Below are 22,936 nucleotides of genomic sequence, written 5' to 3'. Positions count from 1 at the left end.
GTTTTTCCTACCAATGCTATTGTAAAAAGGAAGTATGGCCAGTTACACCATAAAATCTTGCTCAAGAGAATATTAGTTAAGATTTGTCCACTCCCCTAAAAAATTCCATAGGCTTAAGAAAATCCATAAAGATATATTTTTAGGGGCAAGTCTTGGTTGGTCTTCATAATAAGAATAATCCATGACTATGTTGATCAAATGTATCACCTTGCTCTCTAATGGAAATAGAGCTGCTCTGAGACCTCCAACAAGAGGAAGTCTCATGGCTCTTGGTGACTAAGAATGAAACTACTAGAAAAAGAAGAAGAAAAGCCATCTGACCATTTTGTTTTGTTTTAGTCTGTGTCTTACTCACAAGCCAGTGTTTTTACTTAACTGGAGTTTCCAACTTTGGTTATTGCCATGCATTTTCTTTTTAGCTTAAAGCTGAGCTGGTTGTACTTTGAGCTTCTAATGGGTTAAATGGTAACAAAGGAAGATAGCCCTTGACCAAACATTGCTGCAGGTTCATAGGCCCTCATTGAGCTTCTGGCATAAAAAGACCCGAGAAGTCAGTGGGCAGAAGAGATTTCCTTACATGACAGAGGCAAGACCCACCTTGGCCAGTTATGGACTCGTCTCAAGCAGAAAGGAAAAAAATCATTGTGATTGGTGGTGGCCTGGTAAGAATCATTATACGACTTATTATTACTCTCAATAATTATTATTCACCTCAGTGTTAGATTCTTGTGAATATGTTTAATATCTGCATTGAGTTAAATGTAACATTGCTTTTATTACAATTATTTCCATATGTGCATATTGCTTTCTGTATTTATCCTTCCTTTCTGTTAGAATATCTCTGGAGCTTTCAGGGTTTTTGTTGTTGTATTATTTTGGTTTTTTGCTTTACATAAGATAGAAAAGATATGCTACCTGTCCTTCTGTGTCTAGCTTATTTTACCCAACATGTTACTCTCTAGATCCACTTATTTCCCCATCAACAACAGGTTTTTATTCTTTTTTATGGATAAAAGAAAACCATAGGGGCTGGGAAGGTGACTCAGTGGTAGAGCGCTTGCCTTGCATGCTCGAGGCCCTGGGTTCGATTCCTCAGCACCACATAAGCAAAAGAAAAAAAAGCCGGAAGTGGCACTGTGGCTCAAGTGGTAGAGTGCTAGCCTTGAGCTGAAGAGCTGAGGGACAGCGCCCAGGCCCAGAGTTCAGGCCCCACGACCGGACCCCAAAAAAAAAAAAAAAAGAAAAGAAAGAAAACCATATATATGTATACACACACACACACACACACACACACACACACACAGATTTTCTTAGCCATTTACCTGTTGGTGGTAACCTGCACTGACTCCACAGCTTGATTGTTGTGAAGAGTATTATGATAAACATGGGTATAACATTATTTGTTTTATTATATTTTTTGTATTTGTGTAGTTATTTGTGTAGTCGTTTATTTTTGTGTGTTCTGCTACAAGTGCTTGAGTTCATGGCCTCACACTCTTGCTTAGCTCTTTTGCTCAAGGCTGGCAGTCTAACCACTTGAATCACACTCCACTTCTGGCATTGATGATTAGTAGGAGAGAAAAGTTTCTCAGATTTGTCTGTCCAAACCTGTCTTCAAACCTCAATCATCAGATTTCAGCCTCCTGTGTAGCTAGGATTACTGGTGTGAGCCACCAGCACCCAGGTCAATATAATTTAGTTTTGATGTTTTTCTCACCAAGAAAGTTATTTTATATTTGTTAACTACAATGGTGTTTAGTTTTTTCATCATTTTGGTTTACTATTTCTTCAAAAACAACAAAAATAAAGCAAATGTAGCCAAAAGGAGACTCTATTACATTGTTGGTGGTAATGCAAACTTATTCAGCCACTCTGGAAAGCAGTATGGAGGTTTCTCAAAAGATTAAACATAGCACTCCCCTATGACCCAACAATCCTACTCAAGGGTATTTTCCAAATGATGACAAAGTAAGCCACACTTAAGTGACCAGCACAACCATGTTCATTGCAGAATTGTTTACCATAGACACAATACGGAATCAACTGAGATGCTCCTCAGTAGATGAACAGATCAAGGAAATGTGGTATATATACACAGTGGAATTCTATGCTTCCATCAGAAGGAATGACATTACCCCATTTGTAAGGAAATGAAAGACTTGTAAAAATTATATTAAGCAAAGCAAGCCAGACCCAAAGAAACACAGCCTACATGGTTTCCTTCATTTGTAATAGTAGACTATGTCTCTTAGCAGAGGATCACAATAGCTCAATAGCTAGGTGCATATGACCATATAAAATGAAGCTTATCAAAATGAACTCCAAGAAATGAAAACAGGAAGTTTTTAGAATGTACTGTTTGCAATTATTACTTTTTTCTTTCTTTTGCTTTCGTTTATGCCCTTTTATCACTTAAAAAAAATTCTGTACCCTTTGGCTTATATATAAGTTTGTCTGATTTGGGAAGGGAAGGGGAATCACAGAAAGGTGGGATGAAGGTTGAATCAATGCAACACTGATATTCACAAGACAGTATGCTGGAAATGAACTTTTCAACTTGGGGGAAGGAGAGGGGGGGTGCAGGAGGGTAGCAGGAGAAAATGAGGGAGGGGTTAACACTTTTCAAAAAGAAATGTAGTCATTAACTTACTTATGTAACTGTAACACCTCTGTACATCACCTTTACAATATTAATTTTAAAATGCAAAGGTGTTTGTATTCCTCTCATCATTTTGCTTTATTATTTATTTTATTATTTTTATTAGTTACAGTTACATGAGTAAGGTAATGAGTAGATTTCCTGTTGAACATTGTTCTTCTCCTACTGTCCCTTCTCTCCCCCTCCTGCCCCATTTCCAATCCCCCACCAAGAAGTTGTAAAATTCATTTTAACATAATGTCTTGTGACTCTCATTGTTGCATTGGGTCATCTTGTGTCCTTAGTTCAGCATTTAGTATTCCCCTTCCCCTCCACAAATTAGATACATGTATATACAAGATTCAGGGTACCAAAATCAAATACAGTAACAATGGGGGATATACTATAGAGGGAAGAACATACAAAGAAACAAAAGATCCGGAGCCAGTGGCTCACGCCTATAATCCTAGCTAGTCAGGAGGCTGAGATCTGAGGGTTGAGGTTCAAAGCCAGCCTGGGAAGGAAAGTCTGTGAGACTCTTATCTCCAATAAACCACTAGAAAACCAGAAGTGGCACTGTGGTTCAAGTGGCAGAGCACTCTCCTTGAGCTGAAGAGCGCAGGGACAGCACCCAGGCCCAGAGTTCAAGCCCCATGGCCAACAAAAAAAAAAGAAACAAACAAACAAAGGAAATCACATAGTACATTTAAAACAACAACAAAGAAAAAAAAGGTATGTGTCCATATATTGGGTTTCATCTTGCTTAGCATCATCTTATATGGTCAGATATGCATAGCTTTTGAGCTTCTCTGCTCATCTGATAAGATTATCCTAGATGTATACTAATTATTGCAAATAAGGGAAAACATGGGACCTACATTTCTTTGGGTCTGGCTTACTTCACTTAATATGATTGGGTTTACTATTTCTTAAAAAAAAATAAAGCAAATTGGACTAAATGTTTTGTCCCCAAATGGGCTATATTTTATAAACATTTGCCTTGATAGTCATTTTAATTTAAAAACAAACAACACATTTTGCCCCACTTTGGTTAATGCTTTCTATTGAGAATGAGAAAGCCAAGAAATGAGAAGCTAATGTAAAACAAATCATATTGAGTGTTTTTTATTTATTTGATTAATTGGGCATAATGCCTGTTTGGCCAACTGACTTATTTGAGTGTTCCAATGCCAGGTCTAGGATGGTGGAGTAAAGCATTCACTTTTCTTTCTTTTGCAAATTGTTATTATGAAGGTGATACACAGAGGGGTTGCAGTTATGTAAGTGAGGAAAAGAACACATTTCTTTTTGGACAATGTCGCCCCTTCCCTTGCTCTCTCCCAGTTTTCCCCTCCCATCTGCACCCACCACACTCACTTCTTGCCTGAGCAGATGAAGTCAAATGTTTGGGACCTTCCTACACCTAGGAAGGTGGAAGTGGGTATGGCTTCTTCATTTCTGCACCATGGTGCCAGACTTGTTCTCTCCAACCTGGCCTGCCCCCCATGAGCCCTATTTTCCCACTCAGTACAACTCTACTTTCAGAATAAAAAATTCCCAATTAGTTCAGGTTTAAACATTTTATTTTCATCTTTATTCACATCATTTTCATGCTTTTAATTCATGAGCATGTCTTCACTCACTTACTGATTTACTCAACAAAATTCATTCATGGTCTAACACCATACTAGGCTACATAAAGATTGGTACACTTTATGCCACATATGTGTTTACACAATATATGCTTATATTATCTTTTTGTTCGGCCTTTGTTATTGTTATTGTCTGCTATTGCCTTTCGCATTCAAAATGCTGAGGAATACTGTCCCTGTCCATGTTTGTCAGTGAATATGACATGGATTGTCATTGCTTCATATGGGGCGGGTCTAATGCTCTTTTATCAAAATGCCACACCGAATGAGAATTCATTCATCTTATTGAACTTCATGCCAACATTGATGCAGGTAGTAGAGATAACAGGTAAAGCATTGCAAAGAGTAGAAAGGCAATGTAGAAAGAAACAAAGTCGCTTCAGTAACAGGTAAGCCCTACAAGAGAAATGCAACTGGAGGAGGCTGTAGTGTGTCTTGGCGGTTCCTGACTAGAGTGTTGTCAAGGATAGCTTTCCTGAGGAAAAGATATGTGCAGATTCTGGACCCAGATTGAACCAAGCAAGTTAGATCTTAGGGGAAAAATTATTCAGAAGGAACAATAAGAGCTTACTTCAGTCCATGTGGCTTTTTTTTTTCTCAGATTCATTCATTTTGCTGCAAATGGAATAATTTCATGCTTCCAGAGATGGAATAAAATCCTATTGTGTTTGTGGCTGTATATTATATACCCTTATTTATAACATATCTATTATATATAATATGATATGATGTGATTAATACATAATACATATATGGACCTAAATCTATGTACAATGATCATATATGTATATATTAGACATATTAGGTACATATCACATTTTTGAAAATTGATTCAGCTGTTGTAGGGCATCTGGGCTATTTCTGTAACTTAGCTATTATAAATAGTGCTGCAGTAAACATGGCTTTGTCATATAAATACAGATTTTTCAACCAATATGTTTACTGTTGTGGATTGTTGGAACTTTAAAACAACTAAATAAACCTTTCATAACTGTACCTGGCATCATAAAATATGTTTTCTTCTCCCCGTGTTCTAGCCCTCCCAGTTTCTCGGCCCCTCACCAACTTCCTTCTTTGTTTATGGGCAGGAACCCAGCTGTGCCTTAACCAAAAGTTTGTGGTAGATTTCAAATGGTTTACGCACCAACTTCATTTCCATTTGTGTCTGTTGTCTTTCTTAGTTGTTTTGGCAACCTAACAACTAAAGATTGCACTGACACTTTTTCCCAGTTAAGCACCTATTTCGCACAAAGTGTGAAAAAGAAATAAAGTTAGAGTCTACATTACTGGTCATTTTAGGAATGCTTCCAGATCACCTTATATAAACAACACATCAATATTTTTTGCTTTAAGCTTCATTTGAACCTCAATTACAGCAGAATAGGAATGATTATAATCTTTGTTACGGTGTTATTTTCTTGGAGGAGACATTTAATTAAGAGAAAGGTCTAATTTTATAGCCCAAGCTAGCCTGGAGCTTGTTGTGTAGACCAGCCTGGCCTCAAACCTTCAACCCTCTGCCTCAGCCATCCAAATAGTGAGATTAGAGGCATAAACCGCTACACCTGGCTGAGAAGAAGGAAAGAGTCAATAAGGAACTGATACCAGCACCATTGCTTTGTCTGTTTATTATTATTAATAGTAGTAGTAGTAGTAACAATATAAGAATTAAAACAGCCCAGATCTTTGTGTCTCTCCCCTGTACATTAGAAGCATTACCCTGAATATTCTTTATGATCATTTGCTTTTAATGTGTAATTCTTCCACAGATAGCATACATGTTTTATGTTCTGTATGTATGAAAAAATTAGACAATACCTCACTATGAAAAAGTACAAAAAAGAAAAGTAAAACAAAAACTACCCCCAAAATTACACTACTTAATCTTTTTCTTTCTGAAATCAGATTTGAACTCAGAGCCTTGCCCCCAATTTGCTTGTCTTACAGCTAATGCTCAGCCACTTAAGCCATGACTGCAGTCTAGCTTTTTGCTGTTTCTTTTAAAGGTGGATCTCAAGGTGGACTTTCCTACCTGTTGTTTTTTTATTTTTAATTGAATTTTGACCCTTCAGATCTCAGCCTCCACAGTAGCTAGACATACAGGTATGAAACCTTTTTTTCTTTTGCCATAAACTGGATTTGAACTCAAGACCTCAAGCTTGTTCAGTTTGCTGGTTTGCTCAGCTAGTGTTCTTCCATTTGAGCCATACCTCTACCTCACTCTTGAATTCTTCTTACCCTTTTCGCAACTTGTATTCACCAGCAATGCCTGAGTAAATCAATGTATAAAAGGAGGGCAGTATACCCACACAATGTTTCATTTCATCACTAGAAATATCACATGTGCCTACAGTCCTGATTAAATAAGAAAAATTTGTTTTCATTCCCAGGTTGGAGCACTGAATGCGTGCTTCCTTGCAAAGAGGAATTTCCAAGTAGAAATCTATGAAGCTAGGGAAGGTAAGCCATCAGGGAAACTCATAAGGGCTGATACTCACTATTTGATCTCTTTCTTTAGATTTTCTGAATGAAACTTATTTCATGAAAGAAATTTTAAAAGTAAGAATTGTTAGAACTTTTCAAACCCTCAATGATCTATAAATTTTGTAGTAATTCACTATGAGTGTTTTCTTTAGAATAGTTAACAAGTCTTCTGATGTAATTCTGAAGGCAACTGTTTTTTCTAGCACAGTGACATGCTCATTCTGTTCTAAGATTTAAGGGCTGTTTGTAACTCGGGATTTGCTTCCAATATTTTAGATATCCGAGTGGCACAATCAGTACGAGGGAGGAGCATTAACTTGGCCCTTTCTTACAGAGGACGACAAGCCTTGAAAGCCATTGGCCTGGAAGATCAGGTACCTAGTTCAAGCATGTTTGCAGCTGCTTATATGTATACGCATATGCACATATATATGACAAAACCAATTTTAAATAAAAATCTTTGATGTCATGTTATAGAAATAGAAATCATTGCTTCTGGTTCATTATAGGTTGTGTCTCAAGGTGTTCCCATGAGAGGAAGAATGATTCACTCTCTGTCAGGAAAGAGATCTGTTATTCCCTATGGGACAAAGTCTCAGGTAGGTTTACCCTGGAGATAATGGTTTATGGATTGGTGCCACTTGCTTATTGACTCTTTCCTTCCTCTCTGGCCTCACCTTTGACATTGCTTACCCCAGTCCAGACCCAGGGACACTTATACTAATTATCAAGATACTTTATAAGAAATGATCAACAGAGCCCAATTCTGAGTGCCATTACAAAGACTGAGCTCCAGATACCACTCAAGCTATTGGGCCCTTTTTTGGCTCTCTGATTTGCTCCTGCCGCCTACGAGGCCCTTGACCTCCCATCTCCTTCCCAAGAGAAAGCAACCACATTATTGTATCAAACTTAGTGTCCAGGAACAACTCTGGAGGATTTTATAATGCTATTGCCTTTCCCTTTTGAACCCTTTTGCCCACAGTTTGTTTATAATAGAAATTATTCAATGAACAAAGAATGTTTTTTGGTATCCCCATAATTTATAAATTGGAGACCAGGTGGGGGTGGAGAATTTATGAAAAAATTCATCATCTTGCTATCTTTGACTTCTCTCTTTCCTAGTAACCTATACAATTAAGAAAAAATGTGTATTCCCAGATAAATTTTCCTTCTGAGTTTGTGGCCTTAAGAGAAAATGAAGGTTCCCAACACCCAGCATCAAAAGGAAGATTCCAATTTGCATTATTTCTATCCAGAAATTCACACAACCCAGTCAGGCTCGGATTCTTCGAGCAGAGTACCTGTCCTTTGAGCAGAGATGGGCACTTCTCATTTTGCTAGATTATTGGGTCTCACTCAGAAGGGCTGGGACGGAAACTGAGACTCTGATTTTTCATAACTTCTCAGTATGACTATGTTGCCAGTCTGTGGACATTTGCCTATGTATTCTGAGCCAAAGGTTTTTGTGGGTTTTGTGATGATCTCCTATGTCTACATTCTAGCAGCTAAAAGGGCTTTGGAATGAAAGAAGGATTAAAAGTTTCCAGTAAGCCAGGGCCTGTGGCTCACACCTGTAATCCTAGCTACTCAAGAGGCTGAGATCTGAGCCTTAGTGTTCAAAGCCAGGTGGGGCAGAAAAATCCCCATGAGACTCTTATCTCCAATAAACGACTCAGAAAAAGCCAGAAGTGACACTGCTGATCAAATGGTTAGAGGGCTAGCCTTGAGCACAAAGAAGCTCAGAGACTGCACTCAGCACTAAATTCAAGCCCCAGGCCAGCAAAAAAAAAAGTTTCTATTGAATAGCTTTAAAAAAAAACCTATGAATTTTGGCATGTCAAGAATATAGATATACGGGCTGGGAAGGTGGCTCAGTGGTAGAGCTCTTGCCTTGCATGCTTGAGGCTCTGGGTTCGATTCCTCAGCACCACATAAGCAAAAAGAAAAAGCCAAAAGTGGTGCTATGGCTCAAGTGGTAGAGTGCTAGCCTTGAGCTGAAGAGCTGAGGAACAGCACCCAGACCCAGAGTTCAGGCCCACGACTGGACCCAAAAAAGAAAAAAAAAAGAATATAGATATGCATATATGCATGACCCTGGCTGGGGGAGTGAAAGGAAAAAAATCTTAGCTATCCTTACCGATCCATATTTTCAATTAATTGACATATGTGGCTCAGTTGGCATCCAATCAAGCTAGATGCTATAGAAAAAGACGTAAGAATCATTTGTAAGGTTTACAAATGCAATCAGGTAAGCCACATGCACCATGAGTTATTGCAGTACATAGTTATTGCTGATGTGCTGTTAGTGGCAGAGAGCACAGAGAGGAGTCCCACTCGGAACCCAGTGGGGCTAGGAGGTCACTGTTGAAGTTCATCAGGAGAAGACAGCAGCTGAGTGAGGCCAGGGAGCTCTGTGTGAGGGACAGACAAGAAATGCTGAGGAGGAGGGCTGGGAAGTTGGCTCCGTGGTAGAGTGCTTGCCTTGCATGCCTGAGGCCCTGGGTTCGATTCCTCAGTACCACATAAGCAAAAAGAAAAAAGCCGGAAGTGGCGCTGTGGCTCAAGTGGTAGAGTGCTAGCCTTGAGCTGAAGAGCTGAGGGACAGCGCCCAGGCCCAGAGTTCAGGCCTCACGACTGGACCCCCCCCCCCCCCCCAAAAAAAAAAGAAATGCTGAGGAGGGCTTCAGCAAGGGAGGGCAAGCTTTTAAGAAGTCTTTACAGAGAAAAGTGAGACTTGTAATATTTCATTGGAATCTCGAATCAGCAGCAAAATCATTGCAATCAAATGGAATCTATCTGGAGGAAAGTTGGCTGAGATCTCATTTCTTCATTTCTTTTTTTTTCTTTTAGTACATTTATTCACGTGATGCTGTCATTATAATGTGTTATAACACTTAAATTTAAAGACTTAAAGGCCAAAATATGAGTTGCCACCTTCGGTTATTAAAAACTATCTTCATGAGAGTAATACTTTAGGTACAAGAGGAGATTTAGAAGTATCAAACTTTGAAAAAGCCCAAGTTAAAACGTGCTTCTCTTTGGCAGTACTGAGACTTGAACTAAAGACCTCTTATTTACTTGGGGCTCTACCACTTCAGCCATGCCTCCAACCCAGTTTTTTGTTAGCTAGTTGAAGATGGAGTCTTGAGAACTTTTCTGAGTGCATTGGCTTCAATACACAGTCCACAGATCTCAGTATAGCTAAGATTAGGAGTGTGACTCAAAAAGCGTGGCTAATTTCTTTCTATTTTTTTCTGTCCACCCCCCTCACGTCTCTTGGGGTTTTTATGACCAAATCTTACCAAGTAGGCGAGGCTACCCTAAAATTAGTAGTTGTCCTTTCTCAACCTTTCCATCATGCCCAGCAGAACTTGCTTATTGTATTAAATGCATTTGGTTAGCATATATTTCCTAAAGAGCACTTAAATGATTATAAAACCAAATTTGTAGCCTTCTGCTAAATAATAAGTACCTTGTTGCTCGGTAATTTAAATTTGTATTTGTCAGTGGGGCACATGAGAAAAGTGAGAAAGGGTGAGCCAATGCAGTCATTATATTCAATTTACATTATGTAAAAATTGAAGCACATAATTTGGGGGTAGGAATAAGATATGGAAAGATGGTGGAAATAATGGAAGGGGTGATGTTGATCAAGATGCATTAAACTTATAACCCAACTTAAGGAATTTTAACTTCTTTGTACAGCTACTTAACAATAATTTTTTAAAAATTATATTTGTCCTTTATACATAGTGTCAACTCTTATTTTTATCTTGCAGTATATTCTTTCCATAAGCAGAAAAAATTTAAACAAGGATCTACTGACTGGTAAGTCCATTTTTTTATTTACTAGATTGAGTAAAACCCATACATTTATCTTGTTAGATGATATGTTGGGATTTGGGTTATAAACAGCACTACTGAGGGCTGGAGTGTGGTTCAAGTAATAGAGTGCTTGCTTAGAAGGTTCACAGTCCTCGATTCAAATCCAAGGACTGCCAAAACAATGACAAGAGTGAGACTGTTTTCATTACAAAGTCCTTTATGGAGACCAAGAAAGCATCACTGTTTCACTTTATTAGTTATCTGGGTGAAGAAGACTTGGTTCTCATGTGTGAGATCCTATTAAGTCTCAGCCACTGCTGTGCAGGATTGCCCATTCTTCAGAGCAAAACTCAGTCTAGCAGGTCGACAGATATGGAGAGATAAGTTCAAAGCGCACAATTGGATTTGCATTTCAGAAAGACAAAGAAGCAGCCAACTGGAGGCTGGGAGAAGGAGACCATCTTAAGGGTTCAGGTATAGTCCCTGAGTTCTGAAGAAAGTTCTAATAATGTGGTTAGAGGGCAGAATATAGACTCTTGATATATATATAGTAGACCAAATAAGTGGGGGTGGGTAGGGGAATTTAAGAAAGAGGAAGTTGTAAAATATAGGCTAGATGTTAATAATCAGATTTTTTTAAAAAGCCCACCCATTAGTGAGAATTCAGTGGGCTTGAGATCATATTTGTAGAACTGGAAAGCCACCCAACCTCATCCCTTGGTAGCCTTTATTCTATCACATTCAGCCCTAGCTCATGATAGATTCTTTTCTTGAGCAATTGTGCTAAATAGTTTCATCCATAGCAAAGCATGATCCTCAAGTATTCCTTTTATATTTATTTATTTATTTATTCGGCTAGCCAGTTCTGGGGCTTGAACTCAGGACCTACGCACTGTCCATGAGCTTCTTTTGCTCAAGGCTATCACTCTACCACTTGAGCTACAACGCCACTTCTTGCTTTTTCTGTTTATGTGGTACTGAGGAATGGAATGCAGGGCTTCATACATACCAGGCATTCTACCACTAAGCCACATTCCCAGTTTTTTTAGTGGTATCCATGCTTGAATTCAGCCTTTCATTCTTGCTTGGCTTGCTTGCTTGGCTGGCATTCTACCACCTGAGCAACACCTCCAGCTCGACCTTTTTCTGGTTCTTTTGGAGATGGTGTCTTAAGAACTTTTTTTGCCCAGACTAGCTTCAAACCTCAATACTTGGAACCTCAACTCTCTCTTGGGAGGAGTATGATGGGGAAGACACTCCAGCTGGTTTACCAAGTGTTTAGGAGATTGGGCTTGGAGTACTTAATTCCATCTCTTTAGCTGTAGTTGGAAGACTGTCTTTTGAGTAGGCAATGAGGGAGAGAGGGTCAGTTTGCTGGGTATTAAGAAAACAGATAAACAACCTCTTTCTTTTTTTCTTCTTCTTTCTTTTTTTTTTCTTTTTTCCCAGCTTTGAACTCAAGGCCTCAAAACTTGCTTGGCCTGCTTGCTTTGCAGGCAAAATATGGAACTCTTTAACTTTGACATTTAAATTCTTTGTGAGTCATCAAATTTGTGACTCCTCCATTGCACATATTTAATCAATATACATACTCACCTCTCTAAAGTTTCTCCCCTCCGAGAACAGTATAACCCTATGTTACCCCTATATCAGCTTCTCAGCAGAAACCATGAGGCTTGGTGGTTCACTATTTTATGCCATTTTAGTAACTGTTAAAAAGAACAGGACAAAGCTAGGCAGTGATGGCTCACGCCTATAATCCCAGCTACTCAGGAGGCTGAGATCTGAGGATCACAGTTCGAAGCCAGTCCAGATAGGAAAGTGTGTAAGACTCTTATCTCTAAACCTACCTCCAAAAAAGCTGCAAGTAAAGCTGTAGCTCAAGTGGTAGAGAGCTAGCCTTGAGCACAAAAGCTCAAAGATTGTGCCCAGGCAGAGATTTCAAGCCCAAGGAGAGGCAAAAAATAAATAAATAAAAATAAAAAATAACTGGACCGGACAGAAAAATGGTATGTGGCCTGGTAAGTGTCATAAATTCAGCATCAAAGCAGTCTTAGACATCCTTGTTTTCTCCTCCTCCTCCTCCTCCTCCTCCTCCTTCTTTTCTTCTTTTTGAGTCCGGTCATGGGCCTGAACTCTGGGCCTGGACACTGTACCTCAGCTCTTCAGCTGAAGGCTAATGCTCTACCACTTGAGCCACAGCACCACTTCTGGCTTTTTTCTGCTTATGTGGTGCTGAGGAATCGAACCCAGGGCCTCATGCATGCAAGGCAAGCACTCTACCACTGAGCCACCCTCCCAGCCCCCCCCCCCCTTTTTTTTTATTTCTCAGGACCTTTATATTCACCTCTATAGTAGACCTCCAAGCAGCCACTGTCCAAGCAAGGCCAGGGCCAGTCACATGTCATTTTTAACTTTCTATTAACCATACTTTCAGATTAAGCAAATCTGGGGTAAATTCATTAAGATAAATGAGCATATTATGTACAAAATATTTTCTTGTCAATGTATAATCAATTCAAGACACTTTTCCTTAGCTATTTCCTGAGTTATTTTATTACTCCGTGTGTGTGTGTGTGTGTGTGTGTGTGTGTGTGTGTGTGTGTGTAACTTTTGGCTTTGCTATTGCTAGTCAGATGCTATGTCATTTAAGTCATGCTTCCAGTCGATTTTTGTTCTGGTTATGTTTGAAATCGAATTTCACTTTGTCTCTGGGAACAGTCTTGACTACAGATCCTCCCACTTATGCTTTCCATCATAGTTGAATGACAGATACATTCCATCATGTCCAGCTATTTTTTGTTGTGGTGGTAGTGAGAGCTTGTGAATATTTTTACCTGCAACTGGCCTTGAACTTCAATTCTCTGGATTTCTGCATCCCCAAATAGCTAAGGTTATGGGTGTGAGCTACCAGTGCTCAGCTACTTTATATACTTTACAAGGTGTCAAAATCCAGGGTATGCTTCAGACTACCCACGTTCAAGTTCATACCGTGGAGCTGGGGACTAGCACAGTACAGTTGAGAATCTAGAGTATTCAGTGTTTCTCCTCTGCTCTTGACCATGGCCACAGTTTTTAAGAACATTATCTAAGACTAGTGTTCTCTGGAAAACTCTCTGGATTTAATAGTATAACTTTGTGTTAAAATTAAGTAGGGGTACCTGTTTTCTTTCCAAAGGTACAGACTTCTAACAGTCTCAGGACTACAAGAGTTCACAATGCAAAACATTGTATTTCCTTCTCTTCTCTTTCTCTTTCCTGCTTCCCTCCCTCCTTTCCTCCCTTCCTCCCTCCTTCCCTCCCTCCCTCCCTCTCTTCCTTCCCTCCTTCCTTCCTTCCTTTCTTCCTTTCTTCCTTCCTTCCTTCCTTCCTTTTTTCTTTCCTTCCTTCCTTCCTTCCTTCCTTCCTTCCTTCCTTACTTCCTTCCTTCTTTCCTTTCTTTCTTTCTTTCTTTTCTTTCTTTCTTTCTTTCTTTCTTTCTTTCTTTCTTTCTTTCTTTCTTTCTTTCTTTCTTTCTTTCTTTCTTTCTTTCTTTCTTTCTTTCTTTCTTTCTTTCTTTCTTCCTTTCTTTCTTTCTTTCACCTCTTTATTACTTTGGACAGATATTGTGGCTTCAACTCAGGGCCTCAAGGTCAAGCTTATCTTTTTCACTCACGACTGGCCCTCTGCTACTCAAGCCACATAGTGCTGAAACATGGAGGATCAAGGTTCAAAGACATCCCAGGCAGAAAAGTTTACTAGTCTCCATCTCCACAATAACCAGTGATAAAGCAGGTTTGAAGAGTGAGTCAATTAACAGATAGCAAATTAGGTAAATTAAAGGTCCTGGTAATGCAGGAGAGAGGGGAAGAAAGGAAGGAGGTAGAAAAGACAGAGAACAAAGAAATCTCATCACGCCTGGTGGGGCACACCTGCAATCCTAGCACCCAGGAGATGGAGGCTAGAAAGATTGAGTTCAAGGCCAGCAACATGTGCTACAGACCAAAATCCTGTCCTGCTCCCCCCAAAAAACCACACAAAGAATAAATTAATTGATAAAACATTTCTATCCTACTGGGCCAGGTAAATGATCTTTTGTTCAAACTGATTAAATAAGAATTGAAATTTATCTATTCGCCTTCTGTTTCCTCTTGCAGCCGTTGAGAAATACCCCAACGCAAAGGTGCACTTTGGCCACCGGCTGGTGAAATGCAGTCCTGAGGAAGGAATGGTCACAGTTCTAGGGTAATCTGGGTCAAGCTTTTGGCTCAGAGGGAAGGCTTGGAATGAAGCGCTCTATTTGTAAACTTTGTTCTTTGGCTCTTTTGAAAGAGTCAAATGATTCAGTAAACAAAAATTCTCATAGTCCCTAGATTCAAGAAACAAAAAATAGGAATTTTGTCCCGGATGCTTTCTGAATATCCAGGTCCCAACCGTGATTCTAAATGTTCACATTCTGGCAACCATGTTCTATTCAAACTCTCTCTTCCTTGAACCTGGTGGCTGTCATTGACCAGCATTTCCTGTCCTCTTTCCGGGTCCAGTTTCTCTGCCTCTCTGGCCAATTCAATTTCCCCGGAAATTCCAAGTCACAGAGCCCACTCTTGGGATATGTCATGGATCCACGGTTCAGAGTTCCACAACCATCTGAAAATTCATATCTCTAAAATAAACACTGCTAGTTCCTGCTTCTCTCTTCCTTAGCACTCCTTATCGAAGTCCTAATCAGCAAATCACCATTTCCCAATAGCAGGTACTGCTTACACCAATTCAAATATGTCAAAGTCTTTCATCATCTTTATCTACCCAAACATGCCTCATTCTTGATTTTGCTGGTACTATTGCCTATGTCATTAGACTTCTTCGTGGTATGTCTTTTCTCCTATAAAACTATAACTCTTCAAGGATGTCTTCCTCCCTCCTGCTGGCTTTAGATTCTGTCTTCCTTCTTCCTATAGTACAATACTGTCTGGCTTTCCCCCTAAACAGATGACCCATCTGTTTCCACTCCTGGAGCCCCTAACCCCTGCATTCTGCTTCCACTTCAAACTGCCAAGTACATTTTTTTACGTTGCGACTTTTCCTATATTATCCTTCTAAAGGAGAATATTATCATCTACCTTTTGCTCGAATAATGTATTTAGAACTTTGTTCTTTATATCCCAAATTCTCTTCTCCTTCATACCCACTACCCATTGTGCAATTAGCCCATTATATCTATTGGTTTCTCATGCATGAATTTAACCAGTCTCAGATCAAATCTATTCAAAAAACAGCAAAAATTGCATCTATATTGAAAAATGCACAGACTTTTCACTTTTTAGGAAATAATGATTCCCTAAGAATATAACAACAATATGCCTGCATTACATTGTACTAGATATAGAAATACTCTAATGATGGTTTAAAACATGTGAGGATATGGGAGAATTATGTGCAGTACCTAAGGGATTTGAATATCTGCAGAATTTGATATTCTGGAGCCCAGCATCAGAAAGAAATCACCTTAGGCTTACCTTCAAATACCTTTGCTCAAGCCAAACTTATTACACCTAGAAAATGTTGGTCACATCCCAGCAGTTGTTTGTACATTCATTTGCACAGCTGTAACTTAAGAATTCACAATTGACTCTCATGGGACACTCTGTCCTTGTCTGAACGTTCTCTTCCTTTATTCAGGAAGCTCAAGTCTTTGTGACAGTTCTGTGTCATGTGTCTTTGCCGTCTGTACACTTGTACATTATTCTCTTTCTTACATGAAAAACCTTGACAGAGACAAGAATTTTTGTCTTTATTTTAAATCATTGACTCAGCGCTCTCAATGTGGCACAGGAATTTGAGTTGCCTGAGTCACCCCCACTCAACGATGACTTTTCATGCCCAAGTAGAAACAGAGCATTGAGAGCAATGTTTTCACTAGGTGTTGCTTTGGGGTGGCTCATTGTATTTTTCAGACCTGACAACGTTCCCAAAGATGTCACTTGTGACCTCATTGTAGGATGTGATGGCGCCTATTCGACCGTCAGAAGTCACTTCATGAGGAAGCCTCGCTTTGATTACAGTCAGCAGTACATTCCTCATGGGTACATGGAGTTGACTATTCCACCTAAGTGTGGGGAAGTAAGTCCTTTCCCTTTGAAGCTTCTTTACCCTGGGTTTCAGACATGGAGGCCTGTGCAGGTGTTCCCCACGGCGCTCAGCTTTCATTCTGCTGCTGAACTTTGTAATTCATAGTGAGTTAGGTGTGCAGACACCTCTTTAACATTATTGTTCTATTATTCTTGCCTTTTCACTGGTTTGCTTTCAGTCACCCTACTGGAAACACACAGGGGGTTTATATTACATAATATTGCTACTGGTCTACGTTCTTTATGGAAGAAAAACAATAGGTTGGGAATCATCAGTTGTCCAGTAGGCAAATGATCCGGAATCTTTTTCAGTTTGAATTTTGGTTTTTGAGACAGGGTCTCATTGTGTAGCCTATGTTTTCCCTAGACAATTGACACTTTGTCATTAAGCCACTCATGATCTTATTACCCAACATCTGTTGGGTAAGAGCACTGTTGTTAAAGAGCAGTACAGTCCGGTGTTTATTTACACCGGCTCATCTTGTCGCTTCAACTCAGTGTAAGATCTTGGAAGGCAAGGAGTTATGCATGTATACTGTTATGTCCCTTTGGGGCCCTTAGCAAAAACAAAAACAAAAACCCTACATGGGCACAGAGCTTTCTTCTAAGATACATAACACAATAACTATGATTCAGCATGAAAATGCTACATGGAAGCCATGCTGTTCTTTTAGTATTCCACTTACTACTTAAGCCTAAGACTTAAGTCTAATTTATTCAGATCAGGCAACAAAATTACGATTACATATACTCACATTTTTTTTCCTTTTTTGCTATATTGAAGCTTGAACTCAGGGACTCAACCTTGTTAGTTGCTCTACCACTTAAGCCACGCCTCTATCTCTGCTTTTTGATGGTTATTTTGAAAGTAGAATTTAGCAAACTATTCTGCTCAAGTTGACCTTGAATCATGACATTGTACATATATCTAAGCATCCTACTAGCTAGGATTACAGGTATGAGTCACTAGCACTTGGCTTAAATGTATAGATTGTGATACATGTATATATATATATATGTATATATATATATGTATATGTATATATATTTATATAAGTATGTGTTTGTGGATGTATGTGTGAAAATACAGAGGAAAAATAAAGTCTTCTTGCAGTATGTTCTCAAGAACTGAGAACCTAATCTGCTGCATTTCTGAGAAAACTTGATTTCTCTAGGAAAGAGGAGCCATCAATGTCCCTAGGTTTTTAATGTGTCTTCTGAAGACCTGAAATCAAAAACACACCTATGGTTGAGTTTATAAAGACAGAACTCAGTGTATGTATTTGTCTGGTTTTAGTTCTGGGTCTTGAACTCAAGGCCTTGGGGCTGTCCTTGAACTTCTTTTGCTCAAAGCTAGAGTTGTATCAGTCCACTCACAGTTCTACTTCTGGCTTCTTTTTTGGTAGTTTGATAGAGATATGAGACTCTAGACTTTCCTGCCTGGATTGGCTTCAAACTGAGATCCTCATATCTCAGCCTTCTGAGTAGCTAGGATTATAGGTGTGAACCACTGGCACCCAACTAGAACTCAAATGTATTTTTAAAGACAATTTCAATTTCATGAAACAATGCATAAGCATTATTACCACACATAGCGTATTTGTTTACATTACTGGGACCAATAAAAAGCAGAGATACGTGTTGTATTAATGCACTAATCAAACATATTTTTTCCTACAGTATGCTATGGAACCTAATTATCTGCATATATGGCCTAGAAATACCTTTATGATGATTGCGCTACCTAACATGGTAATATAGATTTTCTTATCAACTAACTGTGAATCTATATTGAATGTCTTTCATGAGTTTTTCTAAACTATTAAAATTGTAATTATAAAGGTGATGTATGTAGTGGTTACAGTTTCATAAATCAGGTAATGAGTATATTTCTTTTTGGACAATGTGACCCATCTTTCCCTCTCTCCCAGTTTTTCCCTACTATCTCCACCCACAAGTGGCATAGTTCATTTTCAACATAATGTGAGTAGCAATGCTGCTACAGCAATGCTGTTCAGCCTTTATGAGTTTTTGTTTTATATACTCAATTGATACCTTCATTGTTTAATCTATTTAGTGATTCTATTTTTGTGTCTTTGGATTACTGAGAAAAAAATTAGTCCAATTATTTGCTTCCGTAATTAGAAATTCAACCATTTACTTCAGAGTTAACTTACTTGGGTAACTAATGGGAGTTTATGGATGGAGGTGCCTGTCATTTCAATCAAAACGAGTCTAAAGGGAATATCTCCCCAATAAAGCCACAGAGATGTAAACTTCATATGTAAGGAAGTATCTCTATTTCTTTAAGGTCTGTAGAACACTGGAATATGTATTACACAGAAAAAGGCATAGTTTTTCTTTACTCAAACCCCAACAGTTGTTTGTTTGTTTTCCTATATAGCTTTACTGTTCTCTGTTTAGTCTTCTTGTTGCTACTTGTCTTGCAATCCTATTGATGCTGTTTTAAAAGGAAGAAAAAGTAAACCAACCAGCCTATTAGCCACCTAACTAGAGCAATGTTTGTTTGTAAAAATGAAGAGTTCCTAGGGCAGGAGTTCTGAGAAGCAAGGGGGCAGGGAGTATCCCTGGAATACTCCAGAGCTTTTCTTTTTTATTTTGGGTACTGGGGATCGAACCCAGGATGTTGCACTTGCTAGGCAAGCGCTTTGCCACTGAGCTACATCCCAGCCCTCAGAGCTTTTCTTTAGGGGAAAAAGGACAAAACCATAGTGCCTTTCCTGTCTACTTGAATATTCTCCCCGGGGACTCAGGTCCAAGCAAGAAGCCAAGTGAATTGGGGGTTCACTCATAGTGCTAGCGACACTGGCCTGTTTTCTCTCTCACCCTGTTCTTCTCACAGGAAAAATCATTTACGTGCACTTTGTTCATGCCCTTCGATGAGTTTGAAAAACTTCTAACCAGCAATGATGTGCTAGATTTCTTCCAGAAATATTTTCCAGATTCCATTCCTCTAATTGGAGAGTAAGTTTCCAGATGCACCTTGCCACCTTTAATTTTATTGATTTGAGTTATTACAAGTTCAAGCAATAGTTATGCAACTTATGCTTCAGTTTGGGTTAAACATAATATAGTCACCCAGCACCCTGGCCAGGAGTTGCTCTGTAGTGAGCAAGGATTCTGAGACACTCAAGCCATGGGCAGTTTCCCCTGGATACAGAAGCCAATGATATCTCCTGGCTCTGTATCCTTATGCCAGGAGTTACACAGCTCTCTGTGACATAGCGGATACATCAGGCAGCCTCAAGCCTCATACTCATCCCTTACTAACCACATCAGCTGTAATCTTGAGCTCTCCATGATAAAATACTGATAAATGATAGTATCTACTTCAGAGGGTTTCTGTGAGTGAGATAATGCCTCTAAATCATTCATCCAGGAAAGGACCCACACTGTTTAAGTTGTGTGAAGCTCATGTCTAATCATATTCAATATCTGGCTTGTGACCTGCTATATGTCTAGCCCGTGTCCACATCACTCTCCTTGTGCACCTTGCCTTGAATTCTCTTGTGCTGAGCTCTGCTCCTACTGACTCTGTACACCCCTCATCCAGAGATCTAGCTCACCTATTCCAATGCTGTCTTTTTCCAAAGCACAGGGCTGGAGGTAAAGTCTTGTCTATTCAGGCTTGCTGTAACAAAAAGTACTATAGACTAGGTGGCTTATAAGTGAGAGAAACTCATTTCTCAGTTTCTGAGGCTGAGAAGTCTATGATGCAGGCACCAGCAGGTTTGGTGTCCTGTGTGTCTGACTTACAAGAGCTTCTTCTTTCTTATGAACTCAGATGGTGGAAGGCATGAGGGATCTTCCCCTAGTTCCTTTTATAGAGGTGCCAATCTTATTTCGTAAGGGCCCCGATCCATGACCTAATCATCTCCCAGGTTTTCACCTCTAAATACCATTACCTTGAGAATTAATGTTCCAACATATACATTTTAGGGGTGCATAAGCACCCAAGCTTCTAGCAGAGCAGGATGTTTTGTTCTGTTCTGTGACAGAGTCACTGTGGAGTCTACACTAGTCACAAACACCTGATCCTCCTGTCTGTAGCTCACAGTGCTGAAATGGAAAGCGTGCACCACCACTCCTGGTTTAGAGGAAGACCATTAGAGTTTTTTAGATTTTTAATGGCATCTATTATTGTACAAGAGGGATTTCACTGTGATATTTCTATATATACATACAAAGTAGTCCCTAAAACTCACTCCTCGGTCATTCTCCCTCATTCCGACTCCTCACCCCTTAAAACAATTTCAACAACTTCTGGGGTCTGGGAAGGTGGCTTAGTGGTAAGAGTGCCTCGCATGCATGAGGCCCTGGGTTCAATTCTCCAGCACCATGTATGCAGAAAAAAGCCGAAAGTGGCACTGTGGCTCAAGTAGTAGGGCCCTAGCCTTGAGCTGAAGAGCTGAGGGATGGTGCCGGGCCCAGAGTTCAGCCCCCATGACTGACAAAACAACAACAACAATTTCTACAATTTCTATTTAAGTACGGACACATTAATTACTTCAACCATATTCAACTTCATTCATCCTTTCTTTTGTTTCTCTCTCCACCTGTTGATATTTACTCTTCAACAACGCCTGATTTACTTTCTTGTCATTCTATTTGTCATTATTTTCTGGTGTATAATAATTTAAAAAAGAGATTTTCCTATGATTCTTCCCATGTGCCTATATTATACTTTAATCAGATTGACTTCCTCTATTGATCTCTCTTTTTTACTTTTTCCATTTGCATAAATACTATACACTTCATATCATGCACTCTCTGTATTTCTCTTTTCCTCTCTTTTCTTCCCTTCACCATCAAGTAGTCCTAGAATTATAATCATGGTCTCACTCTCTCTATATATATTATATTGTATTTGTGTATATATGTGAGTGTATTTATATATTCCACAAATGAGTGAAAACATGGAACGTTTGTCTTTTTGATCTTAGCTTATCTCACTCAACATCGTGACCTCCAAAAATGCAAGATTTTGACTCTACTTCTATCCCATACTTACTTGAGTCTCACCTTTAAAACGATGTCCGAATATCTGCCTTTTAGGGTAGTTATGCAAATAAAACAAGTTAATTATATAGAAATAAAATCACATTGTTGACCCATAGCATTTTTTTTAAATTACTAGCTTGCATCCTTTTCTGAAAAACTATCCAGTTTATACTGATCTTTCCTTATCCACCCATCAAGAGAAATCTGCAACCTAAATTTAGCTTTTATGTATTTTAAAAATGGCCCCATGACTGCTGATTGCCACTCTTACTATACTTAAGATTCTTGAGGGTGTGTATTGTTGCATAAAACTCTAGTAGGCTTTTGTTTGTTTTTATTATATTCACCACATTGGATGATAGAGCTCATGAATTTATTCCTCTAGACCAACTAGAAGTGTATCTCCTTTGACCACACATAGTCCAAGCTATCCAATAGTAATTTGATTACTATTGTCCATCTCCAAATACATAAGTGTACTTATTAATTAAGCACAATAGTATCTGTTCAATATTTGTTTAGAAGCCTACAATGCATCCATATATTTGAATATTCCATAACAATATTTTCATGACAAGACAATAAATATTTCACCTTATTCAAATGCTGCCAAATTTGTCTTTGGGGGATGTGATTGACATTTTTCTGAAACTAAGAAAGTAATTAAATCAGTAGAAGTTTAGCACTACAACTAGAAGAGTTTTCCCGGTGTTTATTCCTGGTGTTGCTGCACATTGTTCAGAAAATAGTGTGGTAACAAAGCCAATCAATCTGAAAATGCTCACTAACATTTATAATCCGATTTAACATCTTCACATTCTGTTATTTTTCTCTGAAGACAAGCCCTGGTGCAAGATTTCTTTCTGCTGCCTGCTCAGCCCATGATCTCCATAAAATGTTCTTCTTTCCACTTGAAGTCACACTGTGTGCTGATGGGAGACGCAGCTCATGCCATTGTCCCATTTTTTGGGCAAGGAATGAATGCGGTGAGTTCTTTTCCCTTGGGAAGTTTCTAAAATATTTCCAGGTTCATCTTAGTTAACAAGGCTCAAATAAAACTTTAACCAAAACAATCCCCATATGGACTGAAGAATACTTCAAGTCAGCATTCATTCCAGTTGCTCAGCCAACTGTAGCAGGTTGTGGAAACTTGATCCAGTAATGCAATGTTGAAAAATGCATAAAGTATAATATCATATGCTGTT

General features: G+C 39.0%; 1 protein-coding gene across 1 annotated transcript in view; it reads left to right on the top strand.

Annotated features, from left to right (window-relative positions):
• The first annotated feature begins 336 nt into the window (after positions 1 to 336).
• Positions 337 to 22,936, top strand: part of Kmo (kynurenine 3-monooxygenase) — a 30,553-nt gene continuing 7,953 nt past the window's right edge. Inside the window, 10 exon segments of the mRNA XM_042674507.1 lie at positions 337 to 662; positions 6,681 to 6,750; positions 7,051 to 7,148; positions 7,284 to 7,373; positions 10,557 to 10,605; positions 14,739 to 14,826; positions 16,536 to 16,701; positions 18,390 to 18,461; positions 19,573 to 19,694; positions 22,570 to 22,717. Of these exon segments, the coding sequence (XP_042530441.1) occupies positions 609 to 662; positions 6,681 to 6,750; positions 7,051 to 7,148; positions 7,284 to 7,373; positions 10,557 to 10,605; positions 14,739 to 14,826; positions 16,536 to 16,701; positions 18,390 to 18,461; positions 19,573 to 19,694; positions 22,570 to 22,717 (957 nt within the window). The 5' untranslated portion in view covers positions 337 to 608.

This window comes from Dipodomys spectabilis, unplaced genomic scaffold, assembly GCF_019054845.1.
Source record: "Dipodomys spectabilis isolate Male_0828 unplaced genomic scaffold, ASM1905484v1 ptg000019l, whole genome shotgun sequence".
In the NCBI taxonomy this organism is placed as follows: domain Eukaryota; kingdom Metazoa; phylum Chordata; class Mammalia; order Rodentia; family Heteromyidae; genus Dipodomys; species Dipodomys spectabilis.
Note: the sequence above shows the minus strand (reverse complement) of the source record. Positions and strands in the feature narration are given on the sequence as shown.